Source organism: Euprymna scolopes, chromosome 30 (assembly GCF_053919585.1).
Source record: "Euprymna scolopes isolate OS-2025 chromosome 30, ASM5391958v1, whole genome shotgun sequence".
In the NCBI taxonomy this organism is placed as follows: Eukaryota; Metazoa; Mollusca; class Cephalopoda; order Sepiida; family Sepiolidae; genus Euprymna; species Euprymna scolopes.
In genome coordinates, this window is record NC_136511.1 from 18,666,494 (window position 1) to 18,687,646 (window position 21,153).

Sequence of the window (21,153 nt, forward strand, 5' to 3'; positions counted from 1 at the left end):
GATATATAGATGTCAGCATGGCTCTTGGCTCGCTATCATCGTCCAAAATGGCCCTACTAAAGCCAGGGACCACACCACAAGTACTCTACTTAGAAACAATTGGATTTTGATTGTTCTGATTATTGTTAATTAAAAACGAGTATTTCCAGGTGTATTTGGTGGAAGGACTCTTCTGACCTGTGAACAAACGTGTAAAGATTACCTTCTTTCCAGCCACTGCCTTGTTGTCTCCCTTGACCTGACAACTTACTGTCAAACTCTTCGAAACGGTAACCTTACTCTCGTTATCTGTGTAGGCCCGTACCTCCAATTATCTGGTTTTTAAGTTCTTGGCTTTGATTATCAGGTTTACAGGAGACTAGAAAAATTTGGGAAACTTCGGAAGAAGAGAATGGTAAACGTAAAGCCCCAAAAAACAAGGACCACCGTAAGAGAATGGAATCGGTGAAAAAGAAAAAAAAAAAAAAAAAAAGAAAAAAAAAAAAAGAAAAGTTCCTTCGTCAAAGCTAGACTTGGCGACGCTTTCTGATAAGGCGGAAGGCGAGGAATATTCGTTGTTTTCTACGTTTGTCTTATCGGCGCGAGGAAAGGGTTCGACTCACCTGACGCCGGCGACGAGACATTCCGATTACAATAAAGGGACAAATTAACTACATTTTTTTATGGCCCTTAATTCCTGATTCTGTGATGGTGGTCCTACTCGCAACATGATTCTTTCTACAGAGGCTTTCTGTTCTAACAATAATAACAAAAATTAAAACAGTAGTACAATCGTGGGGCGTGGTCACTGGTCTTGGAATACGTTTTTGGATTTTGCCAAGAATCACATCGCATTAAAGATACGTCAATATATGGTGCCAGGAAAGCTCGTCCACAGAAAATTCGTCCACAGAAATCTCGTCCACGGAAACCTAGTCCATGAAAAACTCCATTTTTGCTAGGTAGGTAGAAAAACCGGGCCATTATTGAATAAATATCGATTGAAAACACATATATATTAGACCCAATATATAATAATGATCGAGAATCGAAACCAAAATGTTTAGCTTACAATTTACTTTGACGTTAATGCCGGGGCTATGAAGATATGTTTACTGCAAGGCCAAAACTAAAAACATGAACCAATAGCTATTACGTTACGCATACATATTCGTAATGCCGTTGATCAACCTTAATCTGGCAAATTTCATTAAAAAATTTTTTTTTTACACTTTTATACCGATTTCCCTAGGCTAAAACTCAATATAAATTTTCACATACCCTATATATTAAGTTTCATGTCTGTAGACCAAAAACTAACGGAGGAGTTTGGTAGGCAAAATTTTTTAAACAAATATATATATATATATATATATATATATATATATATATATATATATACGCATACATAAATATATATAGAAAGAGATTTGTGTTTACTATAACCTTTCAAGGCAAATATTATGCAAGTATAAATCATGTAGAATATCTGCATGAATATAATTACACGTAATTGTTAACTAAAGATGATCATCCCACGAGAAAAACCTAAAAGAAATAATAGGGAATTAATTAAAATGAATGTTTAAAAGAATATGCAAATTAGCTAGATCTTTTGCAGATAAATGCAATTCCATGACACAAATATAACAAAGTTGTATTTTCTTTTTAAATAAATAAAAAAGAGAGTTTTTAATATGAGTGTCATTACAAAAAAAAATAAATAAAATAAAAAATCGGGACAGGGAATAAAAAAAAAATCGACACTTTTCGGGAGTATTGGGATCGGTATCAGAATCGGTATCGGAATCAGAAAAAATTCTACTGATTTTCCGATGCTAAAAGCGATTCTTTTAATTGACTTTTTTATTTGAAATTTTTTAAGGCAATATTTTCTCGTGTTAGTAGTGCTGTTAGCATAATCAGTATTAATTTTAAACTAATAATACAACTAAAATCTTTAGAAGTGTATTTTTACGCTTGAGAAAATATTTAACACCTATTTTTACGGTGATAGGGAAAAATAACAACTCTATAGTTAAATATTTAGAGATTTATAAAAAATTGTATCGGAATCGGGAATTTATTACGGAATCGGTAATTGTGTCATAATCGAGAAAATATTTGAATCGTCTCATCACTACTATATATATATATATATATATATGGTGCTGGTAGAAAACCTGGTAATTATTGAATAAATATCGATCGAAAGCACATTTTATGACCGTTCTTGAAAAAGAAATTATTTTCAAAGGCGACTACGCACTCCATAATATTTTAAAAAAAATTATTACTCTTGTTTTAAAAAAAAAAAAACTTGATCACGGACTCACGAAGTCAAGACACAGAAACGAAACAAAAATATTTATTAAAAAAAATACTTCAGTTTTAACACTTTTTTTGTGTTATTACGAAACAAAACTAAAAAAAAAAAAGAAATAAAACACTTATGAATTATCAAAGAAAACAAATATTTTATTCAGAAGAATTAATTTAGTTTAAACGATTCTTATGCTATTACAAAACAAAGAAAACACTTCTTGTATTATTTAATATTAAATTATATGAAATAATTTATTAAATTATTATGTTAGTATTAAAACTAAATTAAGTATTTTGTATAAAACATTTGTTTTATTATTTGATAATATAAGAATTTTTTGTTTAGAAGTCATTTGGGGAGGCACTTCTGCAGTGTGCAGACGCCGGCTATTGTTAGGGGGTATAACTCCAATTTCTTCTTAGTCAATTAATGCCGCAAATAAGTAACAAACAAGATTTTTCTTTCCGAACAGAAAAATATTTTAAAACCAAAACATTGTATAAAAATGTGTCAAAATATAATTGTAAAAACATTTATTGTATAAAAATGTATCAAAATATAATTGTAAAAACATTTATTGAAAAGTCTGCGTAAGAAAATATAATTTTAATAAAACAATTTTGTAATGAAAGCAATATTCGATTTTGGTAAAGTAAAATAGCTTTTTTTTAACAAATAAATAATTTAAATGAAATATTTTTTTTTAATTAAAGAAATTTTGAAGGGTCAACAACAAATTAATAATTGACATGATTTTTGACCGAGAAACGCCAACTGGCGACAGATTAGTAAAATGCACTAAGAAAATATGGCCGCTGTTCGCATACTGCACAAGTGCCTTTTGTTGTTTCGTGAACACAAAAGTGTTAAAACTAAATTTTTTTCTAAATATATTATTATTTTATAATACAAGAAATGTTTTTTTTTTGTAATAACACAGGAAGTGTTTAAAACTAAAGTAATTTTTAAAAATAGATATATGATTTCGTTTTTTGTGTCTTCCACTCGTTTTCGTTACATAAACAACCATATCCACTTCCGGTAGTTTGATTTTTTCCGAGCAGTGATCTTTGTAAAAATCAAAGACAAAAAAAAAAAACTCATGTTATTCAAAAATCTTTGTGATTTCAGTTTTTTATTGTCTATTGTTTTGTTTTTAAGGGAGATATAGATTTTAAAAAGCCCCCCCCCTAAATTATATTTAAAAATATCAAAATTTATTGTCTTTTGGAAGAGGGAGGGGGGCTCTTTTTAAAATTATATCTACCTCAGTATTTTCTGAAATTTTCTATGTTTCAGCGATTATTGAAACTCCCAAGATGCGATCCTCTCATGTTGGACATTTCTTCGTTCTAAAGTAGCACTCGGCAAAACTTGTGTGTTTTAAACTAAATAAACGCCTTAAAATAAGTTAGACTTCTAAAACCTTACAAAGTTAGGTTAGAAGCAAACACTTAGAAAAATCAATTTTTTAAAAACAATAGCAAACAAGTAAAAATATTTTTAAAAATTATTATGAGGTGTGTATTCTCTTTTAAAAACAATATTTCCTTCAAGAATAGTCATAAAATGTGTTTTCAAACGATATTTATTCAATAATGAACCAATTTTTCTACCTAGCTAAAAATGAACGAGTTTCCCATGGACGAGTTTTCTGTGGACGAGTTTTCCTAAATTCGTATATTCACTCAATAAATGGTCATTTATGCAATATGTGTTGCTTTACCTTGTTAGGGTCCGCTGTGAGTAGCAATTCGTTTCTTTTGGCCTGATTCTCGCTAGTGTGTAAGAATTTGTGCACGGGATGAAGAATGCTTGTATTGCGAGTCATTGAACGTTTTTTTTTTGTAACTTGCCTCTTCCGTTCTTGGGTTCCGCGGTGCGGGCGGCTTGGGAATTCTGGAGTAATTCGCAATCATCATCAACCATCCAGAAGAATATAACTTGCAACTGAATTACTAAGTACTTTATCCACTACGCCATGTTTTAAAAATAACACTCAAGATAAGAACAATAGTTAGAAATAGCCAAATAATATAAATTATCAATCCTCATCTCAAAACTTCATGAGAAGATAGGGTGCTTGTGCCTTTTAGTAAGAAGATAGGGTGCTTGCGCATTTTAACATTTCCGAGAAAATTTAGGGTGCTTGTGTAGAATAGTGATCTTTTAAACCAACGCATTTCAGGTGAAAACCTGCTTACTTGTCCAAAAATTCAAATTTTATGAAAAAAAAAAAAAAAAAAAAAATGATTCAGTAGAAAAATAACTACAATAGAATTTTATCGAATTATCGAGTTTTATCGTATGTTTTAATATGAAAGAGTTGTGTGACCGATTCAGAATGACAAACAAGGGAGATAACCCTTGATTGAAATTGACTTCAATTAAGAGCCCACTATTTTTAAACAACAACAAACTTTTTTTTTTTTCAGAACGTAATTGTGAATGATTGATTTTTGTTAAAATTACATCTATACCACATCTACTGGACCACTTTTCGTAATTTTTGGAATATGTCGACATAACCCGCAAGTACGTAATAATGTTTTGCTTTAAAATGCGCTGGTTTAAATGATAACCGACGTCCATAAGCACCGGAGATATTACAACGGTTCCTATACTACAATGGAGCCTGAGTTATACTTGTTTAAGAAAAAGGAAAACGAAAAAAAAAGTGATTTTGGAGAAGAAGCGCGAATTATGGCGCCGACATCCATTTAGTAAGCGAAGTTGCGATTCGATAACCGAAGGCGTTGACAAGTTGCCGCTTAATAGAACGAAACAACAACATTCAGAATTATTTATCGTATTTCAATACAAACTGCACTTTAGGTCCTTGACAGCGTTTATATTTGCCAACAGACGGGCCTGCACGGTTTTAGGGTTCGGTAGATAATTGTACACAGTTGCGTGGGGCTTGGCATTTCAATAACAACTTACATTGGCGTAAAAGAAGAAGAAGAAGAAGAAGAAGAAGAAGAAGAAGAAGAAGAAGAAGAAGGTGACGAAGAAGAAGAAGAAGAAGAAGAAGAAGAAGAAGAAGAAAAAGAAGAGGAAGAAGAGAAGGTGACGAAGAGGAAGAAGACGACGGAAAGGACGAAGACAAAGAAGAAGAAGAAGAAGAAGAAGAAGAAGAAATAAAATCAAAAGCCAATTGGTGCGAATTTCACCACGACCACCGTTAAGAGAGGCCGTGTCCCTGAAAAATGACGTCATGCCTGATGTAGAAACAAGTAGATCTGTTCAATAGTCAGGGGTTTTCGTTCTCGCCCACTGCAACAATTTAGACACCAGGGTCGGAAAAAAGTGGGATTAAGAAGTCAGTGCCCCCGAAGGGAATACTATGACCTGCAAAATGTGACTGGACAGTCTCGTCGGCATTCCCCGGTAAGGGCGCCTCAAACGATTAGCAATAAATTAAACCTCTTCTCAAAGAGAGAAGGAAAGGCCTGGGAGGGTGGATCGCCTTCGATAGTGAATGAGAAGTGTTTTACAAAAAATATTAGAAAATTTTAAACTTGCATTGAAAATAAAGGGAAAAATAAGACACACGATTTATAATGAGACTGAAATTATTCAATCTATATATCTATAAAAGTGAACGTGTCTGTGTGTCTGTGTGTGTGTCTGTCTGTCTGTGTACATTTCCCTACCCAATAACTCTGTCAATTTTTAGTCTATAGGCTCCAAATTTGATATACAGGGTACTGAGATTTGGGAAAATCTATGTGATCCGTTTTCGGGCAGAAATTTTGCGATTAAGGGGTCAAAGTTACACGATTTGACCTTTGAGAACTCTACCAAACTCCTCCGACAATTTTTGGTCTAAACACTTGAAATTTTAGATATAGGTTCCTTGGACATGGATCTAACTTAATAATTTGATTTGAGCCCAAAACAATAAATGTTAAGGGGTCATAATAGGGGTCAAAGTTAAAAAAAAATTGACTTTTTTTTTTTTTTTTTGCTCAGCATACACCTCCAAACACCCGGACAACGTCGGGCTGAAATGCTAGTAGGTCAATAAAGAAAAACTAGAATTCCACAGTTTTTTGTATTGTTTCAGTGTTAACATTAGCATTAAAATAAAGAACACGATTCGATTTATACTAAAACTATCCAGCCTTGATAAAGTTCAAAACCGACTTCGAAATCTAGTAGATGCTGTCCTTTTCACTTCCCTCCAACCAATTTCCCACAGAAGAGATGTTGCGAGCCTATTTCTGCGCTATCGTTATTCTTATAGCAAGTGTTCGACTGAACTCCAATCTTTCCAAACATTCACAAAAACACTCGTTTAGCTACAACCACTAGATACTATTCCCCCCCACTCTCTAACTGTGCCCAAATCTAAACGCAGATTCCATAAACAAAGCTTCTTTCCTAGGACTGCTCACTTATGGAACACTATCTCGCTGGCATGATTTCCGGTTGAATACAACATTATAGCCTTCAGGTCCAATGTAACAAGTTCTTGTTGATCTGTTTTCTTAATCAAGTTCTATCCAATTTACACCATTAACGATTGCTACACCACTACCTTACATTCATTAACCTTTATCCTCGAGTGGCCATAGCGCCTTGATAAATGGTAACTCCCAATAATTTTATTCGATATAGCTTAAAAAAACAACATAAAAACAAAAAAGAATTAAGTTTGAAGCAGGAGACAATCAAACTGTAAAGACGACGCTTGTTGGAATAAAGGCGACAGATGGATTTTTTAAAAAAATGTTTTAAACAAAAACAATATTACGTACTTACTTGTCATGTCGAAAAAATAATTAGGAAAATTCACCGAGTAAAAACTTATTTATATAATATAATTTTTACGGAAAATTGGGTAAAATTGCCTTTTTCGTTAATGTTATAAAGTACACGGTGAAGAGTTCAGAAACAGGGGACATAATTCGGAAAGCATATTTTAGATTACATGTTAATGGCGTGCAATATTTGTAGCCTATAACGATAGACTTTTTTTCACTAAAAACACTAGGTATCTCCAATGCGCGCCATAGATTTACCCCCCCCCCATATGTAACACGATGTAATTGTAATATAATTTTATATTCTCATCCTAACTGTTCAAATAAAAAGCTTCAAATGAACTGCTGATATTTTTAAACAATTTTTTTTACAGCATACAAAAATAATGAAAACGCGAGACCAAAATCGTGCTTACATTATCTGCGCTTTAAAACAATGTTCCTACGTAGTGACCATTGTGAAGGCATAAAAAAAATCTAGCAAAAATCAGAGTTCCATGAAATTTTCGATACTTAATCATTTTTAGATTAACTAACATATTAAAAGTAGGTTTCGTAAAATATGTTTAGCGATGTGTGGTGTTTGGAATATTACATCTTGTCTCAATATAATGAACTATAAATATATAATATGCATCTGTTTTTTACTTGGTCTTTTGGCTAAGATCAAAGTTTAGTATCTGTTCTTAGAATTCATCTTTCGCCCTCGCCCCTAAGAAAATAAGGAGGTGGTCATGCTTTGCATGTCAAGCTTTAGAGAAACAAAGGTCACTCGAAAATAAGGATGGCCTTCTAATAATAATGTTTTTAGGTCAGATGCGATTTTTGGAATATGACATCTTGTCTCAATTTAGTAATTGATAACTATAAATGTATATATATATGTATATATATATATACATATATATACATATATATATGTATATATATATATGTATATATATATGTATATATATATATGTATATATATTATTAACTTATATTTCCTTTTCATATGTACTAAACTTTATTTAAAAACTCAATGTAATTACAGAACATATAATGAATACATGATAAATGTCTATATTCCAAATTTCATGATGTTGACCATCTTACAATTTATTCCTTTAATTCAGGTGTACATTTACACTTGTTGACAGTATCTGTTTCGTAGTACGAAATCATTTACTTAATCATTATATCAATCAGTGAATCTATTTTGTCCTTAACTCATCAGAAGAAATAGCAACAATCAATCCATCAAAAATTACGTTTGGGCATGATTAAAAAATCCTAAAATTAGAAGAGAAGCTGCAAATACCATGAAAAACAAAAACCTTGACACTTCAAAAGCATGTGGACCCGGCTGTGCTATTAAAAAAGTGCGCCGCCGAAGTAGCTCCAGTTCTCTCCAAACTTTACAACAAATGCCTTAATGAATCTTGCTTTCCTGCCTGCTGGAAAAATTGCTTCTGTAGTGCCAGTTTTCAAGAATTCTGGCGAAAGAATTGACCCAGTAAATTATCGCCACATTAGACTCCTCCCACTTTTCGCCAAAATATTTAAGACCATAATTAACCAAGCTCTAGTCCATCACCCTACAGATGCTAAACTTCTGACTGACCAACAATATGGATTCAGGCAAGCCCGTTCCACAGCAGACATCCTAACTGTAATCTCAGAACGTATATACCAGTCACTGGACAAAGCGGTGGAGGGTAGAGCGGTAGCTCTAGATATATCTAAGGCTTATGACAGGGTATGGCATGAGGGTCTTCTCAAGAAAATCAGATCATACAGTATCACTGGAAGAATACATAACATAATTAGATCCTTCTTAGATAAGAGAAAAATCCAGGTTGTCCTTGATGGTCGTAGATCTAAACAATATGATATAAATGCGGGAGTGCCCCAGGGTTCGATCCTTGGACCTCTGTTATTCCTAATATTCATAAATGACCTCCCTGACAAAATTGTCTGTGAGATGGGTATGTATGCTGACGACACCACGCTCTATAACAGACACGACAGGAAAACAAATGAACACATATCTAAAGAAATGGCAGAAACACTAGAAGAAGACCTCCGATCCGTAGTGGAATGGGGACAAAAATGGATGGTCACCTTCAATGCTGCCAAGACTAAACTTGTTTCCTTCAATAATTACAAGAAACCTTCCCTACCGCCAATAGCAATGGCAAATGACTTTTTATCTGAAAGTACATCTTTTAAACCCCTCGGCCTAACGTTCACACGAAACACGAGTTGGAACAATTACATTGAGAACGTTACCAGGACCACTGCGAAGAAGGTGGGTTCTCTCTACCGTGCTATAAAGCTATTAACGCCTGAAAGTATCCTATACCTCTATAAGGCCACCATTCGCCCATGTATGGAGTATTGTTGTCATATTTGGGCTGGTGCATCTGCCACTAGTCTCTCGCTCCTAGACAACGTTCAAAAGAGAGTCACCAATCTGATAGGTCCTGAACTGTCTGCTAAACTTCAGCCTCTGTCACATCGACGAAATATTGTATCCCTCTGCCTGTTCTACAAGTACTTTAACGGTGAATGCTCTGACGAACTATAAGCACTTGTGCCCCCTCGACGTAAATCCCCCGACAAACCCGACAAGCAGCTAAATCCCACCCCTTCACAGTAGAGATCCCTAGATGCAAGAGAGCCTTCTACTCCAGTAGTTTCTTTCCCAGAACAGCTAGACTTTGGAATACCCTTCCGGGTCCCTGCTTCCTCGACTGTACTGACATGCAGAAGTTCAAGTGTAACGTGAACCGATATCTTGTTGCCCAACTTCCTACACAGTATTCCTGATGCTTATGTCCCTGATAGTAGCCCCCTACAACAAAGTGGCAATGTGCCTTGTTTGAAGTGAAAATGCAATAAAAAAAAACTTATTATTTGCTTACATTACGCTATTTGGAACGTATCATATATATATATATATATATATATATATATATATATATATATATATATATATATATATATATATATATATATATATATATATATACAGTGATGATCATATTTATTGGCACGGTAAAATAAAAGTTAAATTTTGTCTAATAAATTCTAAAAAAGGGATTAAATTAAAGAAAATAACAAAGTATATTATGTATTTTTAACTGGCCTTTCCGATGCAGCAATCGGATTTTTAGAAAAAAAGAAATAACAAAGGAACAACAAACATAATTGCAAAAAACCCTTGTTCAAAATTATTGGCACGATTTATTTAATAATCAATTGTATAGCCTTTGGCCTTGATTACCTTCCTCAGTCGCTTTTCATAGTTTACAACCAAGTTGTTGCACTCTTCAGTAGTAATTTTAGCCCACTCTTCCTGACAATAATCCTCCAATTGAATAAGATTCTTAGGCTTCCTTTGCATTACCCTCAATTTTAATGTTCTCCATAAATTTTCAATTGGATTAAGGTCTGGGCTTTGTGATGGCCACTCCAAAACATTAATATGATTGTCCTCAAGCCATTTCTTAGTCAGTTTAGCCGAATGCTTTGGGTCATTATCTTGCATGAACCACCAACGACGACCAAGTGAGAGCTCTTTAGCAGAGTCTTTCAGGTTTTCATCCAATATTTTAACATAATCTTCCTTTTTTATGCTACCTGTGACCTTAACAAGTCGCCCTGGTCCAGAGGCAGCAAAGGATCCCCAAAACATCAAACTGCCTCCACCGTGCTTCACTGTGGGTATGGTGTTCTTAGGCAGGAAAGCTTCGCCAGATTTTCTGTAAATATAAGACACTTTATTATGGCCAAATAACTCTATTTTCGTTTCGTCAGTCCATAGAACACGTTTCCAGAATGCAACATCTTTATCAATATGACGTTTTGCAAAGGCTAGCCTTGCTTTCAGGTGCATAGGCTTCAATAAGGGAGTCTTTCTCGGACGACATGCTTTTAAACCAGCTCTCTTCAAAACTCTACCAACTGTATGTCGAGATACATTCACTCCAGAGGTGCTCTGTTCATCAACAATCTCCCCAACAGAGATCCTTGGGTTTTGTTTTACTTGTCGAACAATTTTCCGTTCATCTCTTGGGGAAAGAATCCTTTTTCTCCCTCTACCCTCTAAACTCATAACGTGGCCTTGCGATTTGAACTTGTTTATTATGGCTCTAACAGTGGATTTGGGAAGGTTTAGCTTCTTTGAAATCTTATCATAGCCCTCCCCATTGGTATGGCATGCTACAACAAGCTTCCTGACGTCTTCGCTGTGTTCCTTAGTTTTAACCATGGCGATTGAAAATTATAATTTAGTCACTTATAATAGTTTAAATAAATCGCTATCTAAAAATTATCTGAAAAAAATTATTCACTGAATTAGCGTTAAACAAGCATAATATGGCTATAAAAAAGTTCAGAAAGCACGTAAACCGGAAATTGATTGATATTATACTGATACTAAAAGAAAAACAAAGCCGTGCCAATAATTTTGAACAAGGGTTTTTTGCAATTATGTTTGTTGTTCCTTTGTTATTTATTTTTTCTAAAATCTGATTGCTGCATCGGAAAGGCCAGTTAAAAATACATAATATACTTTGTTATTTTCTTTAATTTAATCCCTTTTTTTAGAATTTATTAGACAAAATTTAACTTTTATTTTACCGTGCCAATAAATATGATCATCACTGCATATATATATATATATATATATATATATATATATATATATATATATATATATATATATATATATATATATACAACTACACGTGACTATATATATAGACTACACGTGACTCGTTGCGTCAGTATGTTATATTAGCTATGATATTAATGTATTAGCGTAACACTTGTTGCTTAAAGATACATTTTTCTTGTGAAATAAGCGAAACATTTCTATGAAAGTATATCAAAATGAAAAAAGAATATGGATTTCTATGAATCGTTCTGTTTATAATTGTTTATTTTTGAAAACAAAACTTACAGCTATTAAATTATGAGTGGTTTGCCATACTTGTAGGCAAATGTGCACTGAACAGATAGAAAAATAAGTTAAATTCAAATTTTGATATATCTTTTAATTTAAACGCGAAAAAAAAAAAACAACAACTGGGACGCTGAAAACGTACACAGTGAAACAATACGTTTTATTGTCGCGTTGATTAATTGTTTATGTCCGCTTGCGCAGCTGGAAGTCATAAACCGGATGTTGGGTTATAACATCTGTTACAAGGTCATTTGAGCCACGATCGAAACCCGACCGCTCAAATGACAATCAAGGCTTCTCACCATTGCGCTATGCGGCTGCTGCTGTGTGGGTAATGAATTAACGATGTTTTGACATAGTCCAAATGCCTCCGCTCGATTTGTTTACACAAAGAGCGTCGCTTAATATGCTGATGGCAGTTTGTCTATCACTTCCCAGTATGCTCAACACAGGATAGGAAGCATTATAGTAATTCACATATAGTACTGTTTCGCTGTTTCACAGCTCATCAGTGCAGCTAGACAGGCAACTGACTCAATATATATATATATTCTGCATTTTGTTATCCATTTGGTATTCGCCAAACGTACCAGTGCTTAACTTCGGTGATTTAACGAGAATCGTTGTGTCAACGTGATTATGCCGTAGAATTATAGTTCCATATAAATATGGAGTGTGCACGGAGCCATAGTTTTTATTGTTTAAGTGTATACAATGTATTAGTAATGTAAGTTCTCGAATGCACGCCTTAGTTGCATAGATGACAGGCCTCTTATAGGTATGACCTTATTATCTAGGCATCTGTAGCTTGAGCACGGACTAATGGTTTTATCGCTTAAGTGTATACAAATTTATCTTCACGCCGAGGAATTTGATCAGCACCGCAGACATTTTTGACACGTTATTTGTTTTCTCTTTAACCGACCGACTTTTCGCGATTTTAGTGAGGTTTGATTGCAACACACACTCACACATAGACACACACACATACACACTTACTGAAACTTGTACACACACATACACAAACCTACGCACACGCATACACACATACGAACACAAACACACACTGGAACGCGCACAACACACACAGACACATACATACATACACAGATGCACACTAACACACATAGAAACGTACAAAAGTACACACAGACACATAATACATACACATATGCACATACGTACACAAACGCACACAAGCACAGACACAGACACATACATACATAATACATACATACACACAGGGACACAAACGCGCACTAGCTCACACACAAACACATGACACATACACACAAACATATGTACACACACAGACGCACACAAGCACAAACACAGACACATATACACACGCACGCACACATGTACGTACACACATCCACACATACATACACACGTACACATACGCACATAAATATATACACATACACATACACGCACATACACAAACACATAAACGCACACGTATACGCGCACCAACACTTGCGTGCACACATATGCGCCCACGCATACACACACACACACACACACACACACACACACACACACACACACACACACACACACACACACACACACACACATACGTGTTGCGATCGGATCTCTTAAGTCATTTTTGTGTGTAGGCGTTATATTAAAAACATTTTTCCCTTATCCCTGAGTGGCTTTCGGGCCTTGATAAGTGGTGATCAATGTGTAAAAAAAAAATATATATTTATTTTCCCGTCACTTAATTCATTTTGAATCTTTTTGTTTTTCTTCCTCTCATGTTTTCCAATCAACCCTATCTCTCTCTAAGTCTCTCTTTTTCTTTTCTCTCTTTTCTGTCTCTGATTATTTATTTATTTTTTTTATTTATTTATTTATTTTTTTTACAAAGGACTCACCACTTATCAAGGCCGGGAGGCTACTCGAGATTAGGGGTTAATGAGTGTACAGTAGTCACTGGGACAATATCGGAGTAATCGATAGTAGTGGAAATTTGGTAAATTGGATTACTTAAGGAGATGGCTCATCAAGAATTTGTTTATGTAGGACTTGAAGATGACCATATTGTAGTCAGTTGGAAAGCAGGAAAACGGAACAGATTTCCACAGGCGTGCAGTTCTAAGAAAGAATCTTTGTTCATGGAATCTACGTTTAGGCTTGGGCAGAGATAAACAGTGGAGGAAATTATTGATAGTGGTTTCAGATAGACGAGTGCTTTTCGCGAAAGTCAGGTCAGAAGGGACCATAGATTGGAGCTCAGACGAGCACTTGCCATGAAAACAACGATAAAGCAGAGACAGGCTCGCAGCGTCTCTTCTGTTGGAAAGAGGTTGCAGTCAAGAGAAAAGAGCACCCCCGCCCACTAGGCTACGAGGTTTATTTTGAACTTTGTCAAGGCAGGATATGTCTTCCTAGCAGCTCCTGCCCAGATGTGACAACTGTACTCCAACCTTGGATGTACTTGGCTCTGATACAAGTAGAGAATTGCATTAGCAGTGAGATATCTACTGGAGCGGTAACCTCCCCATGTTAAGAACGGCTTTCGGAATAAACACCCCACAACTAGGTGTATCAGAATTTGGGGGGAATTTTTGACACCCCTAACATGAAACTGCGAATAAAATATAAAAAACTCGTAATTTCTCTTTTAAAAGTGGGATGTTTATTTTCATTATGGATTATACTTCCAAAATAAACTATTAAAGTTGTATAAAAAGTAATAGAAATATTATTTTTTATTTTAAAAAAAAACAACGTAATGAAATCAATTGAATTTTACGAGTTAAATATTTTTACATTTTTAAATTTTAAAAATCTATCAAAATTTTTCTCTTGATTCAATTTTTATGATATTTTCAGGGTTAATGTGTAATTTTATGCTCTTTCCAATAAACCGAATATATTATTTTAGACAAACGTTTTTTTTTTAAATTCAACTCCCCCATTTTGAATGTCTATTAAAAGGTAAATAATTAATTTACTCACCAAAGTTTTATATATCACAAATTGAAGATAAAAGGTCAATAAATAATATATTCAAATTTAAAACAAAAAAAGAAGTGTTTTTTTAGAAATTTACCTGTAAAGTCCGAAGTTTAAAACCTTTTTTTTTAAAAAACACGTTTTTTTTTTTTTTTTTTTTTTTTTTTTTTAATGAAACATTGGTCCTTGCTCCATTGAAAAAAAAAATAGGGTTTGAATGACATTTTTCGAGTAGTTATAAGCTTGGAAAGACAGGGAGTCGAATTATTCAATATTTTTTCACGCATTCGTAAGGTCAGTTTCTGACACACCTACTGGAGCGGTAGAACGATCTCACCATTTTTCATTTATTTCTCCATCTCACCTTTTTTCTTTCTATTTATTTTTCTCTCTATCTAACGTTGTCTGTCTGTTTATATCTCTCTGTCTGTCTGTATCATTATGCCTGTCTGTCTCTTTGCTTGTCTCTGTCTGTTTGTCTGTCTCACTTTTCCTACCTGTTTATCTCTCCATCGAGGCCTGTCTCTTTGACAATGCCAACCCCAACCGAATGCCGTAGATCCCCCTCCCCATTCGCCTTCTCTTCTTGTTATGCCCGTGTCGCCGTCTTTCACACATTGGGGTCAGCCGAGAGGGTGAACTTGCTCTCAAGTCGAAAGTAAAAAAAAACAACAACAATCAAACAAAAAAAAAAAACAAGAAAAAAATGAAGATGACCATATTGTAGTCAGTTGGAAAGCAACAAAAAACACAACAAAAAAATAAATAAAAAACAACAAAAACAAAAAAAGCAACAAAAAATAGCAAAAAACAAAAATAAATATCCGTCTTGAGAAATTAGACAGAGTGGGAAAAATGCCCTAATCTCTCAGATCATTATTGTGCATATGTTCAATAACAAGAACGTGAGAAATTATGATTGATTATACATATATATATATACCCTTATATATATATATGTATATATATATATATATATAAATATATATATATATATACATATAACCTTATATATATATATATATATATATATATGCATATAACCTTATATATATATATACATATAACCTTATATATATATATATATATATATATATATATATATATATATATATATATATATATATATATATATATATATATATATACCCTTAGATATTGAGGCGTCCGGATTTGCATTTTGAGTGAGCTAGCAATGGCCCTGTTGTCATAACTTGGATCGGTAGAGAGTATGAGTTGTACAGCGGCGCATCTCCGATCTCGCTCGTTGAACATTGTGTCATTTTTAAATATAATAAAGGCCCCTATCACTCTTGATTTGTACACAACTGAACAACTAGTAGATGGTCTGCAAAAAAAAAAAAAAAAAAAAAATGAAAACCGGTTTTCATCAAGTGGAAATGGAATCACGGCATCTTTTCTGGGGCGACAAATTTATCGTTCCAGCCTTTATTTTAGGCGGGAACAAAGCAATAACAATAACAAAAAACTATTTAAATTCTTTTTTCCTCGCATGCTGCCCGAATTACCCAAAGTTTCATTTCAGTTTCGATTAAAATTAAGAAATAAAAACGGATAAACTATTTGTACTTCGTAGCGATAATTTAAACGATTTGCCTTTAGGGATATTACGAAATGCCAAAATAATTTTCCAGAGATTTTTGTACAGGCATTTAAAATTTTCGTAAACTCTTGAAAATTCAGTGTGTTATTGCTATACATCTTATGAGATGACTGACCAATTTTTATGATTTCAGGTTCAAATGAACGCCTACAGCAGGAATTGGAATACACCCTACTAAAGCCTGATTGTCAGAGCCGGTGAATTTCAAAAATGCAATCTTAACTTTAGAAGAACGATATGCAATAAAATTTTGTTTTAAACTTGGAAAAAAGATACAATGCTTCAGACTGCTTTTGGACCATCTTGCATGAATCGAGCATCAGTTTGTGAGTGGCATAAGAGATTCAAGGAAGGCAGTGAGTGTGAGGTATGATGAGACGCGTGGGAAGTGTAAGGAAGTCAGAACACCAAAGTTGATTGGCCAAATAAAGAATTTCATGGATAAGGATTCTCGTGTGTCCATAGAAACAATAAACGCTCAGTTTGATGTTAGTGTGGGAACTGTACACACAATTATTCCCGATGCGGAAGATTTGCGCGAAGTTTGTCCCAAGGGTGTTCATAGAAGATTAGAAAGAAAGACGTTGTCCCAACCGCAGGGAGACGGTCGACCTGATCAATTCAGATACCGCAGTTATTTATGGTCTGGTGACCTTCGATGAAAACTGGATCTACTGCTGTGATCCAGAGACCAAAAGAAAGCATGCTGGCTCTCCCAGAAGGCCAGACAAATCAAATTAACCCAGAAACTTATTATGATCCTTTTTTTTATAGCAGGGCATTATCTACTCTACATACACAGGGTTTGTTGTGTAGCGGGTTTACATGGGGACATATATAACGGGGACTCATAATACACGAAAAACGATAGTGATGGAAATACTGAGGGGAAGACATTTATAAAAGTTCTTTGTACATCATGATAAATCTGATGATAAAGGGAGACATTTATAAACGTTCTTTGTACATCATGACGACTCTGATGATAAAGGGAGACATTTATAACAGATTGGGATGATTTTTGGGGACTTCATATTACTACAGACTGGGAGATATAATGCAACAGTTCTTAACCCATATACAGGGGAGGAGATACTTCACTTATGATGGAGGAGGCACATTGCTTATAAGGGGGTTATATAAGAGTTCGTTTATAGATTAATATACAAAACACATTTACCTTTTCGGTTGTAAAAACGACACAAGACAAACAGTTACAAATTATTAATGGTGATTTCTTTATTCATCTGTCGGCCGATTGATGAAGTCAGGAATTCAAGCCTTTTCGATTAAATGGCATACTCTTCTCCCCTCGCCTCTAAGGGGCTCCTACTCTCCAATTGACTTCATCACCGTGTGTGATCTGCTCTGATTATCTGGTCCTAATCAACTTCCTAACTTCGAACCTTGGATTCATATATTGAGAAATCGCCTTTATGACGTCAGACGTGTGATTCCCAACGTGACTAACTTTCGCATGGATTTACATATGTCTGTCAAAATACACTTTTGGCAAACAAAGAATTCTCAATTCTAATTGTTTAATATCTAGCCTATTTTTAAACAATATTTTTAACTCGCATTGCCCATCCTTTTAACTGACATATTTAATATCCAGTTATTCTAAAAGGATGGACAATCGCTTTTTTTTTTGACATAAATAATAGTTATTTCTAAAAGAATTAACAATGGACTGCATTCCTAGGATTTCAATTATCCACTTGCCTACAGGGTTCGATTCTAGCCTTTTCCTAATATCATTTTCACTGATCTAGTCTGCCTTCTTACATGAGAAGGGGACAGCCCTTCTCATGTAAGAATGTTAATAAATTTGCATATTCATTTTAAAAACAAAGGGGCAGCCCTTTCATGTAACAGGTTCTCACTAGCCAGTCACCGTTGAGGTTTTAAGAGATTCCGTCGGAAGAGGCCAGCACTCTTCAAATTGAGTCAGTGGCATTTCCACCAAGACAATGCACCAGTCAACAACTTCAGTCTTGTCTCAGATTATTTGACAAATATAGGCATGAAGACACTTCCTCACCCTCCCTATAGTCCAGACTTTGCTCCATGTGACTTTTGGTTATTCCCCAAGCACAACGAAAACCCTAGAGGCTGTCGTTATGAGACAATTAAGGAGATGAAAGTGGCTGTGACACAAGGGTCATTGATATGCACACACAAGAGGACTTCCATAGGGCCTTCCAGAGGTTGTTGGCACGGTACAACAAGTGCATTGCAGCCGGAGGAGATTACTCTGAAGGCGACTAGAGTTTCATGTGTGTACTACCAATAAAAGTATTCACACGAAAATGTCTGGAAACTTATTGAAGGCACCTCGTATTATTTCGATTCGACGAGCTTTAGTAGTGCTTAATTTCCTTACAATGCTGAAATAATATTGCGCATTATTCCGGTGAAGAAAGAGATTAGGAAATGAATACAAATGTACTTTTCACACTCGTTCCAAAGTTCAAGCGACAAAATCCACGCCGCCTGCTTTAAAACAAACCAATTCACCGTTTAAGCGACGCAAAATCCACGCGTAGAGATTATTCTAAAAGCTTTCATGCATAAACGTGTAAAGAGGACATACACACCTGTTTAAAACATGTTTAAAACGTGTTTAAAACATGTTTAAAATGTGTTTAAAACATGTTTAAAACATGTTTTAAACATGCATACAATACTATTTCGTTCTCAAAAGTTTTTTTTTATGTTGTGATATGCAATTTTAGCCGGGGGAAAATCGGTGCAAAAGGGTGAAAATTAAAAAATGGAATTTGCCAGGTGAAGGTCGAACGGCGGCATTACGAATGTGCATGCGTAACGTAATAGCTATTTTCTCATGTTTTAGTTTTTAGCCTTGCAGCAAACATGTCTTCATAGCTTAGGCATTAACGTCAAATTAAAAAGTAAACCGCAAGCTAAACATTTTGGTTTCGATTCTCGGTGATGGCGCACGAGTCATTTAAAAAAAAACTTTTTCAATCATTACTATATATTGGGTCGAATATAATAAGAAATAAGAAATCTTCGTTAATCAAAATATCATAGTTAAGCGTATTTTACGACCGGGCAATGCCGGGCAGCCGGTTTGTATATATATATATATATATATATATATATATATATATATATATAGTAATGTGATTGATAATTTAAAAATCAAATTATAATTAAATTAAAAATCTGTTTCATAGGAAGGAACAACAACAAAATCAATTATTTGTACGATCGTTTCGGAAAACAGTGTTTTTATTGTGGTAGACATCAAGTTACGGACAATAATTATTACATATAGTTTTTTAATAAACAAGGTTTCCTCATCAGCAAATTGTGAAGGGTTTTTATTAAATTTAAAAGACACCATAAATAAACCTAGCATTAAAAATAAGGCAGAAGTATCTTTAAAAAGTTAATTTTTAGCGGTGTTCGGGCCTGTATTCCATATTGTTTTCACTGGTTGCCATGTTTGTTTTGTATATATACATATGCCCCACTTATAAGTAGCCTAATCTCTCTAATCTTTCTCTGAACGACCAACTGACACCACGAGACAAAATGCAATTCTTTTTCTTAAAAAGATGGCGCCACATGCCACACGTCTCACAGATCACATGATACGAGTTCATAACATGTTTACGGAAGAGGGAACAATAAGCCAAGGGTTATCCTAATCTGTGTGTGTGTGTGTGTGTGTGTTTTATCTTTGGAGGACTTTAAAATAAAAATGTTTATGCAAATAACCCTCACAATCTAGACCAACTAAAAAAGAACATTACCGACGCTATCAGGAGAATCACCAGAGAAGATCTACAAATAGTATCTGCAAACGTTGTTAAACGTTCCCACAAATGCATAGATGTCAACGGGCAGCACCTCCAGCATCTACAGGTAAGTTAAACAATAAAAGAATGTTCCTTCTCTCTACTGGGCTACTTTTAAATGGGTCAATATCTGTATCTCCCTTTCTCTCTCTCTTTCACACTCTCTCCTTATATATATATATATATATATATATATATATATATATATATATATATATATATATAGTCATCCACATACAGTACTATTTTGCTATTTTACTGCTCATCAGTGCGGCTAGACAGGCAACTGCCTCAAGACAGGATCGAAACCCAACCGCCCAAACGACGGCCAAGGCTTCTCACCATTACGCTATACGACTGCTGCTGCTGTGTGGGTAATGAATTAACGATGTTTTGACATCGTCCAAATGCTTCCGCTCAATTTGTTTACACAAAGAGCGTCGCTTAATACGCTAATGGCAGTTTGTATATCACTTCCCGAAATGCTCAACCCAAGGTAGGGAGCATAATAGACATTCATATATATATATATATATATATATATATATATATATATATATATATATATATATATATATATATATATATATATATATATGGGGAGCAAAATAAACTGCCGCTAGTGCACAGTCAAAATCTTCAGGTTTCTAGCAGTATGCACTTCCATCTGACCTTAATTTATATGGATACCAAAATTTTACACATTA

The 21,153-nt window shown here is 34.4% G+C and overlaps 1 protein-coding gene across 1 annotated transcript in view; it reads left to right on the top strand.

Annotated features, from left to right (window-relative positions):
- Positions 1–16,887, top strand: part of LOC145254688 (uncharacterized) — a 211,898-nt gene extending 195,011 nt beyond the window's left edge. The window contains exon 22 of the mRNA XM_080113348.1: positions 16,750–16,887. Coding sequence (XP_079969474.1) covers positions 16,750–16,817 — 68 coding nt within the window. The 3' untranslated portion in view covers positions 16,818–16,887. The remainder of the gene's footprint in view (positions 1–16,749) is intronic.
- Positions 16,888–21,153: the final 4,266 nt, after the last annotated feature.